We start from the raw sequence: 20,186 nt of genomic DNA on the forward strand, positions 1-20,186 counted from the left end.
CTGTGCCATGTACTGTAGGGCTGGGGGGGAATGGCCGGGCTGTGCCCTGTACTGTAGGGCTGGGGGGGGAATGGCCGGGCTGTGCCATGTACTGTAGGGCTGGGGGGGAATGGCCGGGCTGTGCCCTGTACTGTAGGGCTGGGGGGGAATGGCCGGGCTGTGCCCTGTACTGTAGGGCTGGGGGGGAATGGCCGGGCTGTGCCATGTACTGTAGAGCTGGGGGAAAATGGCCGGGCTGTGCCATGTACTGTAGAGCTGGGGAAAATGGCCGGGCTGTGCCATGTACTGTAGGGCTGGGGGGGAATGGCCGGGCTGTGCCATGTACTGTAGAGCTGGGGGAAAAATGGCCGGGCTGTGCCATGTACTGTAGGGCTGGGGGGGAATGGCCGGGCTGTGCCATGTACTGTAGGGCTGGGGGGGGAATGGCCGGGCTGTGCCCTGTACTGTAGGGCTGGGGGGGAATGGCCGGGCTGTGCCCTGTACTGTAGGGCTGGGGGGGGAATGGCCGGGCTGTGCCTGTACTGTAGGGCTGGGGGGGAATGGCCGGGCTGTGCCATGTACTGTAGGGCTGGGGGGGAATGGCCGGGCTGTGCCATGTACTGTAGGGCTGGGGGGGAATGGCCGGGCTGTGCCATGTACTGTAGGGCTGGGGGGGGGGGGGGGAATGGCCGGGCTGTGCCCTGTACTGTAGGGCTGGGGGGGAATGGCCGGGCTGTGCCATGTACTGTAGGGCTGGGGGGGAATGGCCGGGCTGTGCCATGTACTGTAGAGCTGGGGGAAAATGGCCGGGCTGTGCCATGTACTGTAGGGCTGGGGGGGGAATGGCCGGGCTGTGCCAGTACTGTAGGGCTGGGGGGGGAATGGCCGGGCTGTGCCCTGTACTGTAGGGCTGGGGGGGAATGGCCGGGCTGTGCCCTGTACTGTAGGGCTGGGGGGGAATGGCCGGGCTGTGCCCTGTACTGTAGGGCTGGGGGGGGAATGGCCGGGCTGTGCCCTGTACTGTAGGGCTGGGGGGGGAATGGCCGGGCTGTGCCATGTACTGTAGGGCTGGGGGGGAATGGCCGGGCTGTGCCATGTACTGTAGGGCTGGGGGGAATGGCCGGGCTGTGCCATGTACTGTAGAGCTGGGGGAAATGGCCGGGCTGTGCCATGTACTGTAGAGCTGGGGGGAAAATGGCCGGGCTGTGCCATGAACTGTAGGGCTGGGGGGGAAATGGCCGGGCTGTGCCATGTACTGTAGAGCTGGGGGAAAATGGCCGGGCTGTGCCATGTACTGTAGGGCTGGGGGGGAATGGCCGGGCTGTGCCATGTACTGTAGGGCTGGGGGGGGAATGGCCGGGCTGTGCCCTGTACTGTAGGGCTGGGGGGGAATGGCGGGCTGTGCCTGTACTGTAGGGCTGGGGGGGAATGGCCGGGCTGTGCCCTGTACTGTAGGGCTGGGGGGGAATGGCCGGGCTGTGCCCTGTACTGTAGGGCTGGGGGGGAATGGCCGGGCTGTGCCATGTACTGTAGGGCTGGGGGGAATGGCCGGGCTGTGCCATGTACTGTAGGGCTGGGGGGGAATGGCCGGGCTGTGCCCTGTACTGTAGGGCTGGGGGGGGAATGGCCGGGCTGTGCCCTGTACTGGTAGGGCTGGGGGGGGAATGGCCGGGCTGTGCCCTGTACTGTAGGGCTGGGGGGGAATGGCCGGGCTGTGCCCTGTACTGTAGGGCTGGGGGGGAATGGCCGGGCTGTGCCCTGTACTGTAGGGCTGGGGGGAATGGCCGGGCTGTGCCCTGTACTGTAGGGCTGGGGGGGAATGGCCGGGCTGTGCCCTGTACTGTAGGGCTGGGGGGGGAATGGCCGGGCTGTGCCCTGTACTGTAGGGCTGGGGGGGAATGGCCGGGCTGTGCCATGTACTGTAGGGCTGGGGGGGGGGGGAATGGCCGGGCTGTGCCCTGTACTGTAGGGCTGGGGGGGAATGGCCGGGCTGTGCCATGTACTGTAGGGCTGGGGGGGAATGGCCGGGCTGTGCCATGTACTGTAGGGCTGGGGGAAAATGGCCGGGCTGTGCCATGTACTGTAGGGCTGGGGGGGGAATGGCCGGGCTGTGCCATGTACTGTAGGGCTGGGGGGGAATGGCCGGGCTGTGCCCTGTACTGTAGGGCTGGGGGGGAATGGCCGGGCTGTGCCCTGTACTGTAGGGCTGGGGGGGGAATGGCCGGGCTGTGCCCTGTACTGTAGGGCTGGGGGGGAATGGCCGGGCTGTGCCCTGTACTGTAGGGCTGGGGGGGGAATGGCCGGGCTGTGCCATGTACTGTAGGGCTGGGGGGAACGGCCGGGCTGTGCCATGTACTGTAGGGCTGGGGGGAATGGCCGGGCTGTGCCATGTACTGTAGGGCTGGGGGGAATGGCCGGGCTGTGCCCTGTACTGTAGGGCTGGGGGGGGAATGGCCGGGCTGTGCCCTGTACTGTAGGGCTGGGGGGGAATGGCCGGCTGTGCCCTGTACTGTAGGGCTGGGGGGGAATGGCGGGCTGTGCCCTGTACTGTAGGGCTGGGGGGGGGGAATGGCCGGGCTGTGCCCTGTACTGTAGGGCTGGGGGGGAATGGCCGGGCTGTGCCCTGTACTGTAGGGCTGGGGGGGGGAATGGCCGGGCTGTGCCATGTACTGTAGGGCTGGGGGGGGGGGGGGGGGGGAATGGCCGGGCTGTGCCATGTACTGTAGGGCTGGGGGGGAATGGCCGGGCTGTGCCATGTACTGTAGGGCTGGGGGGGGGAATGGCCGGGCTGTGCCCTGTACTGTAGGGCTGGGGGGGAATGGCCGGGCTGTGCCATGTACTGTAGGGCTGGGGGGGAATGGCCGGGCTGTGCCATGTACTGTAGGGCTGGGGGAAAATGGCCGGGCTGTGCCATGTACTGTAGGGCTGGGGGGGGAATGGCCGGGCTGTGCCATGTACTGTAGGGCTGGGGGGGAATGGCCGGGCTGTGCCCTGTACTGTAGGGCTGGGGGGGAATGGCCGGGCTGTGCCCTGTACTGTAGGGCTGGGGGGGGAATGGCCGGGCTGTGCCATGTACTGTAGGGCTGGGGGAAAATGGCCGGGCTGTGCCATGTACTGTAGGGCTGGGGGGGGAATGGCCGGGCTGTGCCATGTACTGTAGGGCTGGGGGGGGGAATGGCCGGGCTGTGCCCTGTACTGTAGGGCTGGGGGGGGAATGGCCGGGCTGTGCCCTGTACTGTAGGGCTGGGGGGGGAATGGCCGGGCTGTGCCCTGTACTGTAGGGCTGGGGGGGAATGGCCGGGCTGTGCCATGTACTGTAGGCTGGGGGGGGAATGGCCGGGCTGTGCCATGTACTGTAGGGCTGGGGGGGAATGGCCGGGCTGTGCCCTGTACTGTAGGGCTGGGGGGGAATGGCCGGGCTGTGCCCTGTACTGTAGGGCTGGGGGGAATGGCCGGGCTGTGCCATGTACTGTAGGGCTGGGGGGGGAATGGCCGGGCTGTGCCCTGTACTGTAGGGCTGGGGGGGGAATGGCCGGGCTGTGCCCTGTACTGTAGGGCTGGGGGGGGAATGGCCGGGCTGTGCCCTGTACTGTAGGGCTGGGGGGGAATGGCCGGGCTGTGCCCTGTACTGTAGGGCTGGGGGGGGGAATGGCCGGGCTGTGCCATGTACTGTAGGGCTGGGGGGGGGAATGGCCGGGCTGTGCCATGTACTGTAGGGCTGGGGGGGGGGGAATGGCCGGGCTGTGCCCTGTACTGTAGGGCTGGGGGGGGGGAATGGCCGGGCTGTGCCCTGTACTGTAGGGCTGGGGGGGGGAATGGCCGGGCTGTGCCCTGTACTGTAGGGCTGGGGGGGGGAATGGCCGGGCTGTGCCCTGTACTGTAGGGCTGGGGGGGGAATGGCCGGGCTGTGCCTTGTACTGTAGGGCTGGGGGGGGAATGGCCGGGCTGTGCCCTGTACTGTAGGGCTGGGGGGGGGGGAATGGCCGGGCTGTGCCCTGTACTGTAGGGCTGGGGGGGGAATGGCCGGGCTGTGCCCTGTACTGTAGGGCTGGGGGGAATGGCCGGGCTGTGCCCTGTACTGTAGGGCTGGGGGGGGGGAATGCCGGGCTGTGCCCTGTACTGTAGGGCTGGGGGGGGGGGAATGGCCGGGGCTGTGCCCTGTACTGTAGGGCTGGGGGGGGGAATGGCCGGGCTGTGCCCTGTATTCCACATAATTGTCATAATTGCTTACAGGGTTAGGGGTTTTTCTGTTTATCCTATATGTCTCCTATTGTGACCATATAAAGGCACAAAGATGCAGGCTGACTTATGAGTGATACTCAGAGTTCCCTGTATAACTCAGCCTGCAGCCTTGTGCCTTTATATGGGGGGCACAGAACCCCTCAGTGACTGCTAATATCCTTATCATTTACAGTAGGGGGTACATTATCCCTTATAATACATGAGTGATACTCAGAGTTCCCTGTATAACTCAGCCTGCAGCCTTGTGCCTTTATATGGGGGGCACAGAACCCCTCAGTGACTGCTAATATCCTTATCATTTACAGTAGGGGGTACATTATCCCTTATAATACATGAGTGATACTCAGAGTTCCCTGTATAACTCAGCCTGCAGCCTTGTGCCTTTATATGGGGGGCACAGAACCCCTCAGTGACTGCTAATATCCTTATCATTTACAGTAGGGGGTACATTATCCCTTATAATACATGAGTGATACTCAGAGTTCCCTGTATAACTCAGCCTGCAGCCTTGTGCCTTTATATGGGGGGCACAGAACCCCTCAGTGACTGCTAATATCCTTATCATTTACAGTAGGGGGTACATTATCCCTGCAGCCTTGTGCCTTTATATGGGCCGCAGAGAGACCCCCTTTGTACAGATCACTGGGTAATTCGCTTCCATAGAATGGACGGATTGCTGGGTAGAGGGATTTAGAGACTGAAGAGAACATTCTTTACATTTTTAAAAGCGTGAAAACAAATAATCTTTAGTCGTGAAGTTGCCAGACCCCCAAGTTAGCTTGTTATCTGTGCTCCCTCAGTCAGTCTCCCCGTTCTACCTCACTGACAGACTCCCTGCTCTCACCTTCAGCGGCCAATTGCCATAACTGTAATTCCTTGCGCTTCCGGATTTTGCGTTCCAAGCCTCTTTCAGGTTACGCCTTCCCAGCCTCTCCCTTTAGGTAAAGCCCAGCAGGCCCAAGCGCCACATGACTGCTTCCAGCCACTCACATACAAAGCACATGCTGCATGCAGGGTATTGTGGGAGTTTAGCGTTAATTAACCGAAATCCCCAGTTAAATTCGTAGGGCAAGACTAGCGGAAATGCGTCTGTCATATAGACGTGCCTGCTGCTTGCACCTTCTGCCGCCCTTCTTCCTGTAACGTCCGGTACCCAGTGCCCCGCCTACATTGGAGACAAAGGGGTTTATCCCGGGGGCACGGAGCCCCCTCACACTGCGGGTTTCACTGCTCCCCCAGCAATGAGCTCTTGTTTAGTTACACAAGAAACGAGACCCGCTGCAACTACAACTCCCCGCTCCATAATTATTCATTGTAAACTCAAACCGATGTTACAGAACCTTGTGACCGAGTGGGGGCTCTGAAAAGAGCCTTTGGGTTTATGAGCGAATCAGCAGTCAGATTCAGCCCCCGAAGCCGTAGAGAGTGCGGCCCTGGCGCTTGAGAGCGTACACCACATCCATGGCGGTAACGGTCTTCCTCTTGGCGTGCTCGGTGTAGGTGACGGCGTCCCGGATGACATTCTCCAGGAAAACCTTGAGGACCCCCCGAGTCTCCTCATAGATGAGGCCAGAGATGCGCTTGACTCCCCCTCTCCGTGCCAGGCGGCGGATGGCGGGCTTGGTGATGCCCTGGATGTTATCCCGCAGCACCTTCCTGTGCCGCTTGGCGCCTCCTTTCCCCAAACCCTTCCCGCCTTTACCGCGTCCGGACATCTTGCTATTAGCTCTGATAGAATCAGTCTGTAACCGAGTCCCTCTGGCCGCTCTTTTATACACAGCTTAGAGGGCGGAGCCAACAGAATGTGGGCGGGAGTTATTGGAACCGCCTAAAATCTTTCATATCTGATTGGCTCTGAGCAAATAGGTGTAAGGTGACCCGCCAACTAAGCCCACTGTAAGTAACGAGCGGCAACTAAGTCCAAATTCATAGCTACAGGATACGGGGAGGGGGATTATTTATTTGCTGTATATTTCTATTTTGTGTTGCAGAACTTTTATGTGGGTCATTCCCAAGCGCAGCTGCCGCATGTAAATGCTGGCAAATAAAAGTAACGATTCCTGGAATGCTCATTGGTTCTTTAAAAAAGTTCCGTGGCTCTGATTGGCTCGCTTCACACAAAGACGATTTCTCAGGGTGAGGCTCTGTTGGGCGGGTTAATATCTAACAGACCAATCCGGTCCGTCTATTTGAGTCTCTAGTTCAGCAAGAAATAGAATGTTGTTTACATGAAATGCCACCTGTGGCGCTGTTGCTCACTGAAACAGAATGGATTGAATTTATTCATAAAGGGAAAACTGCCAAACCCTGATACAGTTTTATAGGTTCTGTCTCCCCATACAGTGTAGAGGAACCTGTGCTGGATGCACCGTGCTCACCCTGCCACTTGGCGGCGCTGTTTCCGTACACTTGTTATTTCTCGTTATTTCCTTACACCAGGGCTGGTGGGAGTTAAATAGTCAATGAAATCTACTTGGCCAGCAGGGAATTCTGGGGAGAAAGATAAATAGAAAGCCCCGCGAGTTCTGTTCAGTAGAGAAAGGCTGATGGGAAACCTGTAACCCCAGTGATTAACCCTTGCGTGGCTAGCATGTTGGGAGATGAAATCACAGGGCTGTTATTAGAAGGTTCCCATGGTTACAGCTGAAACAATACGGGCTGGGAGGGCACTACAGCGGCGCCTCTAATTCAGCAGCCCCTAAATGGCTCAGGGAAACCCCAGAGAACCCCCTCTCCCTGAGAGCAAGGATTTACACAAATAAAATGACGTTCAGCCCATTTGATTGGGGATTTGGTGGCTCTGAAAAGAGCCTTTGTGCTGTTGGGGAGGAAGGTTCTGCGGGTTGGATCTAAGCCCTCTCGCCTCGGATCCTGCGGGCCAGCTGGATGTCCTTGGGCATGATGGTGACCCTCTTGGCGTGGATGGCGCACAGGTTGGTGTCCTCAAAGAGACCGACCAGATAAGCCTCGCTGGCCTCCTGCAGAGCCATGACGGCTGAGCTCTGGAAGCGCAGGTCGGTCTTGAAGTCCTGAGCGATCTCCCGGACCAGGCGCTGGAAAGGCAGCTTGCGGATGAGCAGCTCGGTGGATTTCTGGTAGCGGCGGATCTCCCGGAGAGCGACTGTGCCGGGCCGGTAACGGTGAGGTTTCTTGACTCCGCCGGTGGCTGGGGCGCTTTTCCTGGCTGCCTTGGTAGCCAACTGCTTGCGGGGAGCTTTCCCTCCGGTGGATTTACGGGCGGTCTGCTTGGTACGGGCCATTGTAACTACAAAACCTCTCTGAGTAACACACTCAAACTGAAACAAACTACCGCCGATTCCTGCTTTTATTGGCGCCTCCTCCCTGTGATTGGGTGATTATAAGCACGCCCCTGTCGGTTCCGCAAATCCACTTCTGTTTCTTGAATCCCGCCTAAAATATCCTGTGTTATTGGCTAATTTAAATAGATCCCGCCTTTACGTTCGCTTACCGCTAAATTTTGTTTGGCCGCCAAAATAGACCAGGGTTCTAACCGACAGCCACCCCAGCAGGTATATACATTTACAGATTGGCGGTTCGGTATATTTCGGAACCGAGCGCAGATCATTACAACGCGCTGGGACATGGAGTTCCCTTTACTCCTCTGTGTCCCCAATGATTCTGTTCAGCCGGGACACAAGGGAAAGTGGAACACAAAGCCTCCGGCTTTTTCCTAACAAATAGTGTTTCCACATTCCACTGCCATTCTCCCCGGAACCGGGAGCCCCACTGGGCCGCGTATCACTGGTAGTAGAAATGGATCAAAGGAAAACCTCAGCCCGGACGGACATTCATGGAAAGGAAACTACAGAACCGTTCGGCTCCACTAATCTAACGCCCGGCACTGATTGTTACACTGTAACTTGGTGCTCGGGCGACACCTAGTGGCAGTTTGTATTTTACACGATTCATTTCTTTCCCATAAAACCTGCCGAGGTTACAGATCTGCTAGAAAGCTATGAAAAGATTTTAGTCCCTCCCAGTAACAACCCCGAATATAGAACAAAAAACCCCAAGGGTAAAAATTGAAAGGGCGGATAAGAGACATTACAGAGTGCAATTTGTTGCTCGGCTCATAGGGCCCGTATAGTGCGGTCAGTCAGTAATAAACACAGGTACCGGCTCTTTAGATGGAGGAGGTGGGGGCTCTGAAAAGAGCCTTTGGTGCGATGCGCAGGGGCCCCGGGGCCACATTACTTCTTAGGCGCCGCCTTCTTTGCTTTAGCCGCTTTGGGTTTGGCTGCCTTGGCCTTTGCGGGGCTCTTTGTAGCTTTAGGCTTGGTGGGCTTCTTAGCCGGGCTCTTGGCAGCTTTGGGCTTGGCGGCCTTTTTAGCCGGGCTCTTGGCCACCTTCTTGGGTTTGGCCGCTTTGGGCTTCTTGGGGCTTTTGGCGGCCTTTGCCGGTTTCTTCACCTTCTTGGGGCTCTTTGCTGCTGCCGAGACCTTCTTGGGCTTTTTAGGGGACTTGGGCGCCTTCTTTGCCGCTGGTTTCTTGGCTTTGGGCGCCGCTGGCTTCTTCTTGGCCGCCTTCTCCTTACTCTCCAGCGGCTTCTTGTTCAGCTTGAAGGATCCGGAGGCTCCGCTCCCCTTGACTTGGGTGAGAGTCCCCTTAGTGACCAAGGCCTTGAGAGCCAGCTTGAGGCGGCTGTTGTTCCTCTCCACATCGTAGCCTCCGGCAGCCAGAGCCTTCTTGAGAGCGGCCAGGGACACCCCGCTGCGCTCCTTAGAGGCGGACACGGCTTTCACGATCAGTTCGGCCGCGCTGGGCCCGGCGGGTTTCTTGGCTTTAGCGCCTCCCTTCTTGGGCTGCTTCTTCTTGGCAGCGGCGGGTTCTGCCGGGGGAGAGGTCTCAGCTACGGATGTTTCTGCCATTGTAACCGATAATCAGTCAACTACACACAGAATAATATAAATGTTACACTTTCCCGTCCTCTTTATATACATATCTCCTTTGCTCCGATTGGTTCATTCTTTTGCTGAAAAATTCTTCCTATTGGCTGATCTCTATTTCCCCGCCCACTCACTCTCTTCCTCTCTCCCCTGTAGCCCGGTGTCCGTGTGTTTCCAGAGACGGAATATTGTGCTGTTTCTCTCGGCTCTGAGTATAAATGTGCCCCAGTCTGTATGGGATCAGCTGCCCCAGTAAGTGCCCGGGTCTGTGCCACTAATTCCCATTCTATTGGCTGCATATATTGCCCAGAGCAGCTCCTGGGAACTCAGTCCCGCTCCCCGGAAAGGCTCCGCTTCATTTCTCTCCTTCCCATTTGTGGGAATTGTTGGGGATGAATAGAAATCCTTCCCCTCCCGCTGTTCCCCCAGAGAAATAAGGGGGCCCCGGGTATAATATGGGCAGGTGAGTGAGAGAGGGGGAGGCTATAAAGGGAGTGTGGGGGGGTCGGAGTCCCAGGCAAGTAGCACAGTACAGGGAGCCATTGCTGGGGGAGTTTGGCTGCAGCACTCAGGGAGGGGTCGGTCCCACTGACCGGATTGGGTTGGGTTATTGGTTCCATTCTAGAGACTGATCACTTGCTGATCCCCCAACATGGGCACAGGGAGAGGGAAATCTGTATTATGTTCTGGGGTTCAGAGGGGCCTTCGTTCTCTCCATCTGGTCATTTTGTCTTTTATCAGTAACTGGGCTGCTCTATATCAGCTCTGCTTTGCATGTTGTATCCAGTTTACTATTATAATTACTGATAAAAATATTTTTTTGCCAGGCATGGATTCGCAGCGAATTTCCACATTTTGCCATTGGAGAATTGTTTCTCGAAAATTTGCCTGGGAAAAATCCCTCACACGTCGAATTGGGCACAGTCGCGCCAAAAACTCCTGTGTACGACAAACGCATTTCATAGATTTTTAGCCGTTTTGCGAATTTTTCAGCGAAGCGAAACGGGACAGATTCGCTCATCACTAATAATAATAGTCATATTTGTGTTTTGGTAAAGGGGGTGACTTGCACATGGGGTGGGGGCGCCTTGCACATGGGGTGGGGGCGCCTTGGATGCCTGACAGATAAGACAGTATTTTTGTTTATTGAAGAGAATATCCTCATCACGCCATAGGCACCGACCTTCTCCTGCTCTTACTTAAAAAAAGATATAGTGCAATTAGGCTGGCGGGGTTGGTATTTATGATGGGGGCCCTTAGTTATTGTAATGTTCTAGGTTATTGGCTTTCTAGGAGCACTAATATGGCATCTGATTGGCACCCAGGTGAGTATCAAGATGGCGCCTCTTGGCTGCAGTAGATCTGGTATCTGAGTTACATTAGGTGTAAATAAAGAAGCCACCTTACACCCCGCCCCCCCCCCTTTCCTGGTGAAAGATGAAGAAGCTGTGGTGGCAAAATGCATATTGGGGCTGATGGTGAGTAAATCGTAGGCAAAGCTTCTCTGTCTTTTTACACTTGTGCCTTCAGGGATCATAATGAGCAGACGGGCAGGAAAAGAGACAGACGCAGTGTGGGACTGAGATGCCAGGGGCCCCACTCTCATTATTATAATTCCTCCTCTCCTCCCTCAAACTCTTTATTATCCAAGTCTCTTTCCTCTACATACTATTCTCTATTCTTCCATCTATCAAGCTTCCTTGTTCCCATACAGACATAGGGGATGACCATGAAACAGGCTGAATAGATAGAAGCACTGACACCTGGGCCCACCGGGAGTTTTCCTGGTTTCCTGCTGGGCCGGTCCGACACTGGGCAGTAGAGATGTAGCGAACTGTTCGCCGGCGAACATCGGGTGAAATGTTTACCCTTGATCCCCCTCCTGCATGCCCCTGTCCAGGTCGTGGCACCCTTTAAACAACTTTAAAATCAGTTTTCTGGGCAGAAATGGCTTTTCTAGGTTTTAAAGTTCGCCTTCCCGTTGAAGTCTATGGGGTTCGCAAAGTTCGCAAATATTCGCGAGCGAACATTTTTGGCGATGTTCGCTACATCACTACTGGGCAGAAGGAAAAGATGATGGAGAATAATATTTGCCAGGTTTGATGATGGCGGCCGGGTGCTCTGAACTCAAGGGTCGGCCCTGTGTGGCGCCATCATGCTGTGGGGCTGCCTGTCGTCAGTACGGTCTGGGCATCTTGCTGAAGTAGAAGGAAGAATTGTGCAAAATACACCAGCGGTCCCTAACCAAGGGCTCGGGGGGAACATGTTGCTCCCAGTGGCCTCAAACCCGGTGTGATGCCAAACACAGACACCTTTAGGCTCCCATTCCACCAAGGGGCTACCCAATAACCAGTCACTGCTAAAAAGGGTTGGGGCCCCTAAAAACACACCAATCAAACACAGGGACAGACGCATTGCAGTTCTCTGTGAGGTCCCCATGCTGCTGCCATACTACTGGGAAGATACTGGGGCTTTTGCCTGTGAGACCAGTCAGGGGGGAATGGGGGGGCTGGGGGTACCGATAGGACGGGGTAAGGGGGTCAGTAAAGCAGCACAAAAAGTACATTTTAAAAGCACAATTCTTCTATTTCTAGAGGTACATAATGTAGTGTTAAAGTACATGTAAACCTTGGGGGTGCAGGGCCCACTGGGGCTTCTGCCTCAGGGGCTTCACACACCTCCCCGCAGGGCCCTCCACCCATCCAACCCACCCCGAGAGCACGTAAATTAAACTTACAAGCAGAGCGTCCGAGGGAGACTGGAGGGTCGGTGGAGCGCCCTGTGGGGATCGGGTCAGGCAGCCCAGTCCGACCCAGTTCCTACCATGTATAAAAGTCGAGCACATTTCCCCACCTGATGTATCATTTGCTCTGTATGTATGTATGTATATCTTTATTTATAAAGTGCTACTTATGTACGCAGCGCTGTACAGTAGAATACATTAATACAAACAGGGGGTTAATAAGATAATAATAGATAAAAACAAAGTATAACAATAAATACAAATAAATACAAGGTACAGTTGCAATAAGTTAAGAGTCAAAGACACAAGAGGAAGGAGGTCCCTGCCCCGTAGAGCTTACAATCTATATGGGAGGGTAACTTACAGACACAAATAGGCAAATATAAGTGCTGTAGGTCACATATTGTAGTGTCACCCACTAAGTGCCAGTTCCCAGATCAGGTGCTGGATGAGTGCTCCAATAGGGAGTCTTTAACTTTAGTTGTAAAAAGACTGAGGGAGGATTCTCTCCAGAGGAAATCAGGGGGGGCATTCCCAATGTGAGGGGCAGCAGGGCAGAAAGGGTTAAGACGGGAAACCACAGTAGTAGTGGGGGGTGCAACCAAGCGATTGCTCTGCTAAGGAACGAAGGAGTCGGCCAGGAACGTACAGAGACACAAGGGAAGGGATGTAGTGAGGAGCAGAGGAGTCGGCCAGGAACGTACGGAGACACAAGGGAAGAGATGTAGTGAGGAGCAGAGGAGTCGGCCAGGAACGTACGGAGACACAAGGGAAGAGATGTAGTGAGGAACGAAGGAGTCGGCCAGGAACGTACGGAGACACAAGGGAAGAGATGTAGTGAGGAGCAGAGGAGTCGGCAGGAACGTACGGAGACACAAGGGAAGGGATGTAGTGAGGAGCAGAGGAGTCGGCCAGGAACGTACGGAGACACAAGGGAAGGGATGTAGTGAGGAGCAGAGGAGTCGGCCAGGAACGTACGGAGACACAAGGGAAGGGATGGAGTGAGGAGCAGAGGAGTCGGCAGGAACGTACGGAGAAACAAGGGAAGGGATGGAGTGAGGAGCAGAGGAGTCGGCCAGGAACGTACGGAGACACAAGGGAAGAGATGGAGTGAGGAGCAGAAGAGTCGGCCAGGAACGTATGGAGACACAAGGGTAGAGATGTAGTGAGGAGCAGAGGAGTCGGCAGGAACGTACGGAGACACAAGGGAAGGGATGGAGTGAGGAGCAGAGGAGTCGGCCAGGAACGTACGGAGACACAAGGGAAGGGATGGAGTGAGGAGCAGAGGAGTCGGCCAGGAACGTACGGAGACACAAGGGAAGGGATGTAGTGAGGAGCAGAGGAGTCGGCCAGGAACGTACGGAGACACAAGGGAAGAGATGTAGTGAGGAGCAGAGGAGTCGGCCAGGAACGTACGGAGAAACAAGGGAAGGGATGGAGTGAGGAGCAGAGGAGTCGGCAGGAACGTACGGAGACACAAGGGAAGGGATGGAGTGAGGAACGAAGGAGTCGGCCAGGAACGTACGGAGACGCAAGGGAAGAGATGGAGTGAGGAACGAAGGAGTCGGCAGGAACGTACGGAGACGCAAGGGAAGAGATGGAGTGAGGAACGAAGGAGTCCCCCATTGCTGGGGGAGTTTGGCTGCAGCACTCAGGGAGGGGTCGGTCCCACTGACCGGATTGGGTTGGGTTATTGGTTCCATTCTAGAGACTGATCACTTGCTGATCCCCCAACATGGGCACAGGGAGAAGGGAAATCTGTATTATGTTCTGGGGCTCAGAGGGGCCTTAGTTCTCTCCATCTGGTCATTTTGTCTTTTATCAGTAACTGGACTTCTCTATATCAGCTCTGCTTTGCATGTTGTATCCAGTTTACTATTATAATTACTGATAAAAATATTTTTTTGCCAGGCATGGATTCGCAGCGAATTTCCACATTTTGCCATTGGAGAATTGTTTCTCGAAAATTTGCCTGGGAAAAATCCCTCACACGTCGAATTGGGCACAGTCGCGCCAAAAACTCCTGTGTACGACAAACGCATTTCATAGATTTTTAGCCGTTTTGCGAATTTTTCAGCGAAGCGAAACGGGACAGATTCGCTCATCACTAATAATAATAGTCATATTTGTGTTTTGGTAAAGGGGGTGACTTGCACATGGGGTGGGGGCGCCTTGCACATGGGGTGGGGGCGCCTTGGATGCCTGACAGATAAGACAGTATTTTTGTTTATTGAAGAGAATATCCTCATCACGCCATAGGCACCGACCTTCTCCTGCTCTTACTTAAAACAAGATATAGTGCAATTAGGCTGGCGGGGTTGGTATTTATGATGGGGGCCCTTAGTTATTGTAATGTTCTAGGTTATTGGCTTTCTAGGAGCACTAATATGGCATCTGATTGGCACCCAGGTGAGTATCAAGATGGCGCCTCTTGGCTGCAGTAGATCTGGTATCTGAGTTACATTAGGTGTAAATAAAGAAGCCACCTTACCCCCCCCCCCCCTTTCCTGGTGAAAGATGAAGAAGCTGCGGTGGCAAAATGCATATTGGGGCTGATGGTGAGTAAATCGTAGGCAAAGCTTCTCTGTCTTTTTACACTTGTGCCTTCAGGGATCATAATGAGCAGACGGGCAGGAAAAGAGACAGACGCAGTGTGGGACTGAGATGCCAGGGGCCCCACTCTCATTATTATAATTCCTCCTCTCCTCCCTCAAACTCTTTATTATCCAAGTCTCTTTCCTCTACATACTATTCTCTATTCTTCCATCTATCAAGCTTCCTTGTTCCCATACAGACATAGGGGATGACCATGAAACAGGCTGAATAGATAGAAGCACTGACACCTGGGCCCACCGGGAGTTTTCCTGGTTTCCTGCTGGGCCGGTCCGACACTGGGCAGTAGAGATGTAGCGAACTGTTCGCCGGCGAACATCGGGTGAAATGTTTACCCTTGATCCCCCTCCTGCATGCCCCTGTCCAGGTCGTGGCACCCTTTAAACAACTTTAAAATCAGTTTTCTGGGCAGAAATGGCTTTTCTAGGTTTTAAAGTTCGCCTTCCCGTTGAAGTCTATGGGGTTCGCAAAGTTCGCAAATATTCGCGAGCGAACATTTTTGGCGATGTTCGCTACATCACTACTGGGCAGAAGGAAAAGATGACGGAGAATAAGATTTGATGATGGCGGCCGGGTGCTCTGAACCGCGAGGGTCGGCCCTGTGTGGCGCCATCATGCTGTGGGGCTGCCTGTCGTCAGTACGGTCTGGGCATCTTGCTGAAGTAGAAGGAAGAATTGTGCAAAATACACCAGCGGTCCCTAACCAAGGGCTCGGGGGGAACATGTTGCTCCCAGTGGCCTCAAACCCGGTGTGATGCCAAACACAGACACCTTTAGGCTCCCATTCCACCAAGGGGCTACCCAATAACCAGTCACTGCTAAAAAGGGTTGGGGCCCCTAAAAACACACCAATCAAACACAGGGACAGACGCATTGCAGTTCTCTGTGAGGTCCCCATGCTGCTGCCATACTACTGGGAAGATACTGGGGCTTTTGCCTGTGAGACCAGTCAGGGGGGAATGGGGGGGCTGGGGGTACCGATAGGACGGGGTAAGGGGGTCAGTAAAGCAGCACAAAAAGTACATTTTAAAAGCACAATTCTTCTATTTCTAGAGGTACATAATGTAGTGTTAAAGTACATGTAAACCTTGGGGGTGCAGGGCCCACTGGGGCTTCTGCCTCAGGGGCTTCACACACCTCCCCGCAGGGCCCTCCACCCATCCAACCCACCCGAGAGCACGTAAATTAAACTTACAAGCAGAGCGTCCGAGGGAGACTGGAGGGTCGGTGGAGCGCCCTGTGGGGATCGGGTCAGGCAGCCCAGTCCGACCCAGTTCCTACCATGTATAAAAGTCGAGCACATTTCCCCACCTGATGTATCATTTGCTCTGTATGTATGTATGTATATCTTTATTTATAAAGTGCTACTTATGTACGCAGCGCTGTACAGTAGAATACATTAATACAAACAGGGGGTTAATAAGATAATAATAGATAAAAACAAAGTATAACAATAAATACAAATAAATACAAGGTACAGTTGCAATAAGTTAAGAGTCAAAGACACAAGAGGAAGGAGGTCCCTGCCCCGTAGAGCTTACAATCTATATGGGAGGGTAACTTACAGACACAAATAGGCAAATATAAGTGCTGTAGGTCACATATTGTAGTGTCACCCACTAAGTGCCAGTTCCCAGATCAGGTGCTGGATGAGTGCTCCAATAGGGAGTCTTTAACTTTAGTTGTAAAAAGACTGAGGGAGGATTCTCTCCAGAGGAAATCAGGGGGGGCATTCCCAATGTGAGGGGCAGCAGGGCAGAAAGGGTTAAGACGGGAAACCACAGTAGTAGTGGGGGGTGCAACCAAGCGATTGCTCTGCTAAGGAACGAAGGAGTCGGCCAGGAACGTACAGAGACACAAGGGAAGGGATGTAGTGAGGAGCAGAGGAGTCGGCCAGGAACGTACGGAGACACAAGGGAAGAGATGTAGTGAGGAGCAGAGGAGTCGGCCAGGAACGTACGGAGACACAAGGGAAGAGATGTAGTGAGGAACGAAGGAGTCGGCCAGGAACGTACGGAGACACAAGGGAAGAGATGTAGTGAGGAGCAGAGGAGTCGGCAGGAACGTACGGAGACACAAGGGAAGGGATGTAGTGAGGAGCAGAGGAGTCGGCCAGGAACGTACGGAGACACAAGGGAAGGGATGTAGTGAGGAGCAGAGGAGTCGGCCAGGAACGTACGGAGACACAAGGGAAGGGATGGAGTGAGGAGCAGAGGAGTCGGCCAGGAACGTACGGAGACACAAGGGAAGAGATGGAGTGAGGAGCAGAAGAGTCGGCCAGGAACGTATGGAGACACAAGGGTAGAGATGTAGTGAGGAGCAGAGGAGTCGGCAGGAACGTACGGAGACACAAGGGAAGGGATGGAGTGAGGAGCAGAGGAGTCGGCCAGGAACGTATGGAGACACAAGGGAAGGGATGTAGTGAGGAGCAGAGGAGTCGGCCAGGAACGTACGGAGACACAAGGGAAGGGATGTAGTGAGGAGCAGAGGAGTCGGCCAGGAACGTACGGAGACACAAGGGAAGGGATGTAGTGAGGAACGAAGGAGTCGGCCAGGAACGTACGGAGACACAAGGGAAGAGATGTAGTGAGGAGCAGAGGAGTCGGCCAGGAACGTACGGAGACACAAGGGAAGGGATGTAGTGAGGAACGAAGGAGTCGGCCAGGAACGTACGGAGACACAAGGGAAGAGATGTAGTGAGGAGCAGAGGAGTTGGCAGGAACGTACAGAGACACAAGGGAAGAGATGTAGTGAGGAACGAAGTAGTCGGCCAGGAACGTACGGAGACACAAGGGAAGAGATGTAGTGAGGAGCAGAGGAGTCGGCAGGAACGTACGGAGAAACAAGGGAAGGGATGTAGTGAGGAACGAAGGAGTCGGCCAGGAACGTACGGAGACACAAGGGAAGAGATGTAGTGAGGAGCAGAGGAGTCGGCAGGAACGTACGGAGAAACAAGGGAAGGGATGGAGTGAGGAGCAGAGGAGTCGGCAGGAACGTACGGAGACACAAGGGAAGGGATGGAGTGAGGAACGAAGGAGTCGGCCAGGAACGTACGGAGACACAAGGGAAGAGATGGAGTGAGGAGCAGAGGAATGGAGGGCTTTGAAGGTTAGGAGAAAGAGTTTGTAAGATATTCTTTGTTTAATAGGAAGCCACGATAAGGACTTTAGCAGGGGAAGGGCCCGAACTCTCCTGGATGAGAGGAGGAGAATTCTGGCAGCAGTATCCCCTCTGTTCCCCGGCACCATCACATCTTCCTAAAACAAATAACAGCTTTGAGCCAATTTTTCCCTTTGACTTCATCAGTGACATTTACATCTGCAAACAGCGGTGCGCTGTAAAGTTCATGCAATGAAGAATGCAGGCTTACACAGGCAGAACTCACTTACAGAGTGAGAGCACATTTTCCCTTTTCTTTGCAGGCAGAATGCTGGGATTTAGCTATGAGGGGGGGGGGCATTAGGGTGGGAGCAGGTTTCTATTCAGGGCCTTTAGTTTGGCCAAACATCCATTTGCTGTTTGGTATCAGAGTGATTCCCCCACCTTCACCTTTGAACTGGGAAAAACCCTATGAGAAGCGCCGAAATGTCCCTGTATATTGTACCCACAGCCCAACCTCTCTCTGCGAGTTAGAGCAGCTCCAGCCCCCGCCAGAAATAGTTATACCCCAAATTCTCCTCGGTGCTAATGTTACCGGCTGTTTCCCCATAAAACACAACATTCACTGATTAACGTTCATTTATATTATAGAGCTCCTATAGCCAATTACAGATCTAATAGGGAGGGGGTGGGTGGCCCTTAGAAGAGCCTTTGTGTTGCTGGGAGTAGGGCAGGAGATGGGGCAGCAGTTACTTGGCGCTGGTGTACTTGGTGACAGCCTTGGTGCCCTCGGACACGGCGTGCTTGGCCAGCTCCCCAGGCAGCAGCAGGCGGACCGCGGTCTGGATCTCCCGGGAGGTGATGGTGGAGCGTTTGTTGTAATGAGCCAGGCGGGAGGCTTCCCCTGCGATGCGCTCAAACACATCGTTGACAAAGGAGTTCATGATGCTCATGGCCTTGGAGGAGATGCCGGTATCGGGGTGCACCTGCTTCAGCACCTTGTACACGTAAATGGCGTAACTCTCCTTCCTTGTCTTCCTGCGCTTCTTCCCATCTTTCTTCTGGGTCTTGGTCACCGCTTTCTTGGAGCCTTTCTTCGCGGCTGGAGCGGACTTGGCTGGATCAGGCATGATCAACTATCCTTATGCTTTCCGATAAACGAGAAAACTGTTCCCTCCGCCTCCCGGGCTGCTGCTTTTATAGCCCTCCCATGCAAATGAGGATGCCTTATAGCACAAACTATTACTGGTTAGTTTTATCACATGGTATAAAGAACGCCCATCTACAGCGATTGATTGGTGTACCTGAAAACATCTGTGTGATTGGTTGAAATCAATCCCACCCACTAAATAAAAAGTGAAATGTATTTAGAGCAATTGATTGGTGCTTCCTAAACCTATACTGTGATTGGCTGCATTGGAACTTACCCAATTGAAGAAGAGAGGTGTGTCCAGAGCTGCCTATAAAAGCAGAACCTGCGGGTAATATTACATTCTGCAATTTCTTTGTCTTAGAGTGTGAATACTTATTCGTGAGAACATGTCCGGAAGAGGCAAACAAGGCGGGAAGACTCGGGCTAAGGCCAAGACCCGCTCATCCCGGGCTGGGCTGCAGTTCCCAGTTGGCCGAGTTCACAGGCTCTTGAGAAAGGGCAATTATGCTGAGCGGGTCGGGGCCGGAGCTCCGGTCTATCTGGCCGCAGTGCTCGAATACCTGACCGCTGAGATCCTGGAGTTGGCTGGGAACGCTGCCCGGGATAACAAGAAGACCCGTATCATCCCCAGGCACCTGCAGCTCGCTGTGCGCAATGATGAGGAGCTGAACAAACTGCTCGGAGGAGTCACTATCGCTCAGGGCGGGGTCCTGCCCAACATCCAGTCCGTGCTGCTGCCCAAGAAAACCGAGAGCTCCAAGGCGGCCAAGAGCAAGTGAGCTGCCCGGTCACAGCACCCCCATCAGGAAACAACACAAAGGCTCTTTTCAGAGCCCCCACACCGGCTAAAGAGGGCTGCATGGCGCACACACAGGGGGGGGAGGTGATTCCTACTGATCATTATAGTTCCTTACAAGCCTGTTAGTACAGACAGAAGGCGGTGGAGGCGTTTATAAGCTCCCCCAGTGGTATTAGATAGTTCAGTCCGTAGTGCGGATTCATAAACTGGCTGTGGGCCTATGATAACTCTCATTATGGAAAGATGTTGGGAAACCTCTATCTTTTAGTGAAGAGAATCCTGTGAAACCCGGCGCTTCTGTTTCAATGCGCAGCTGTCAGGGTTCCGGGGAGTCTCCTGTTCTATTTCTAACCCCCCAGCACTGAGGGTTTTCAAACAGACTTGGGTTTATTTGGATTTACTGGAGACCGAACTGTAGCGGTCAGTGTGGGGCCGGGACTGTGGGAGATTGTGCTGCTCAGTGAGTACCAAGTACCGGTGCGGAGACCGAAACCCACTGTGTCCCGTGTATAAATCGCTTATAGAGAGAATCGGCTCCTAATAGAAAAAGTGTGAGCGATGCGTTCTTTTACTATAGAAAAAGTTTCTCTGGCCCAGCGAGTTGTACCCCGACATTCTGTGTGTGGGCGGATTCTATGGCAGGGGGTATAT

The 20,186-nt window shown here is 54.4% G+C and overlaps 4 protein-coding genes across 4 annotated transcripts; 1 reads left to right on the forward strand and 3 right to left on the reverse strand.

Annotated features, from left to right (window-relative positions):
• Window positions 1-7,011: 7,011 nt before the first annotated feature.
• LOC101731074 (histone H3) lies at window positions 7,012-7,523 on the reverse strand. Its single transcript, XM_018097418.2, has one exon. It carries the CDS (start codon window positions 7,479-7,481, stop codon window positions 7,071-7,073), a length of 411 nt encoding a protein of 136 aa, XP_017952907.1. The 5' UTR covers window positions 7,482-7,523; the 3' UTR covers window positions 7,012-7,070.
• Window positions 7,524-8,381: 858 nt separating this feature from the next.
• Window positions 8,382-9,125, reverse strand: LOC101731527 (histone H1B). The gene has a single exon (XM_031893081.1). It carries the CDS (start codon window positions 9,108-9,110, stop codon window positions 8,433-8,435), a length of 678 nt encoding a protein of 225 aa, XP_031748941.1. The 5' UTR covers window positions 9,111-9,125; the 3' UTR covers window positions 8,382-8,432.
• Window positions 9,126-18,265: 9,140 nt separating this feature from the next.
• LOC116407590 (histone H2B 1.1-like) lies at window positions 18,266-18,747 on the reverse strand. Its single transcript, XM_031893112.1, has one exon. It carries the CDS (start codon window positions 18,711-18,713, stop codon window positions 18,333-18,335), a length of 381 nt encoding a protein of 126 aa, XP_031748972.1. The 5' UTR covers window positions 18,714-18,747; the 3' UTR covers window positions 18,266-18,332.
• A 342-nt stretch (window positions 18,748-19,089) lies between these two features.
• LOC100487588 (histone H2A type 1) lies at window positions 19,090-19,575 on the forward strand. Its single transcript, XM_002943176.5, has one exon. The coding sequence runs from the start codon at window positions 19,123-19,125 to the stop codon at window positions 19,513-19,515; it is 393 nt and encodes a 130-aa protein (XP_002943222.1). The 5' UTR covers window positions 19,090-19,122; the 3' UTR covers window positions 19,516-19,575.
• The last annotated feature ends 611 nt before the right edge of the window (window positions 19,576-20,186 follow it).

This window comes from Xenopus tropicalis, chromosome 9 (assembly GCF_000004195.4).
Source record: "Xenopus tropicalis strain Nigerian chromosome 9, UCB_Xtro_10.0, whole genome shotgun sequence".
Taxonomy (NCBI): Eukaryota; Metazoa; Chordata; class Amphibia; order Anura; family Pipidae; genus Xenopus; species Xenopus tropicalis.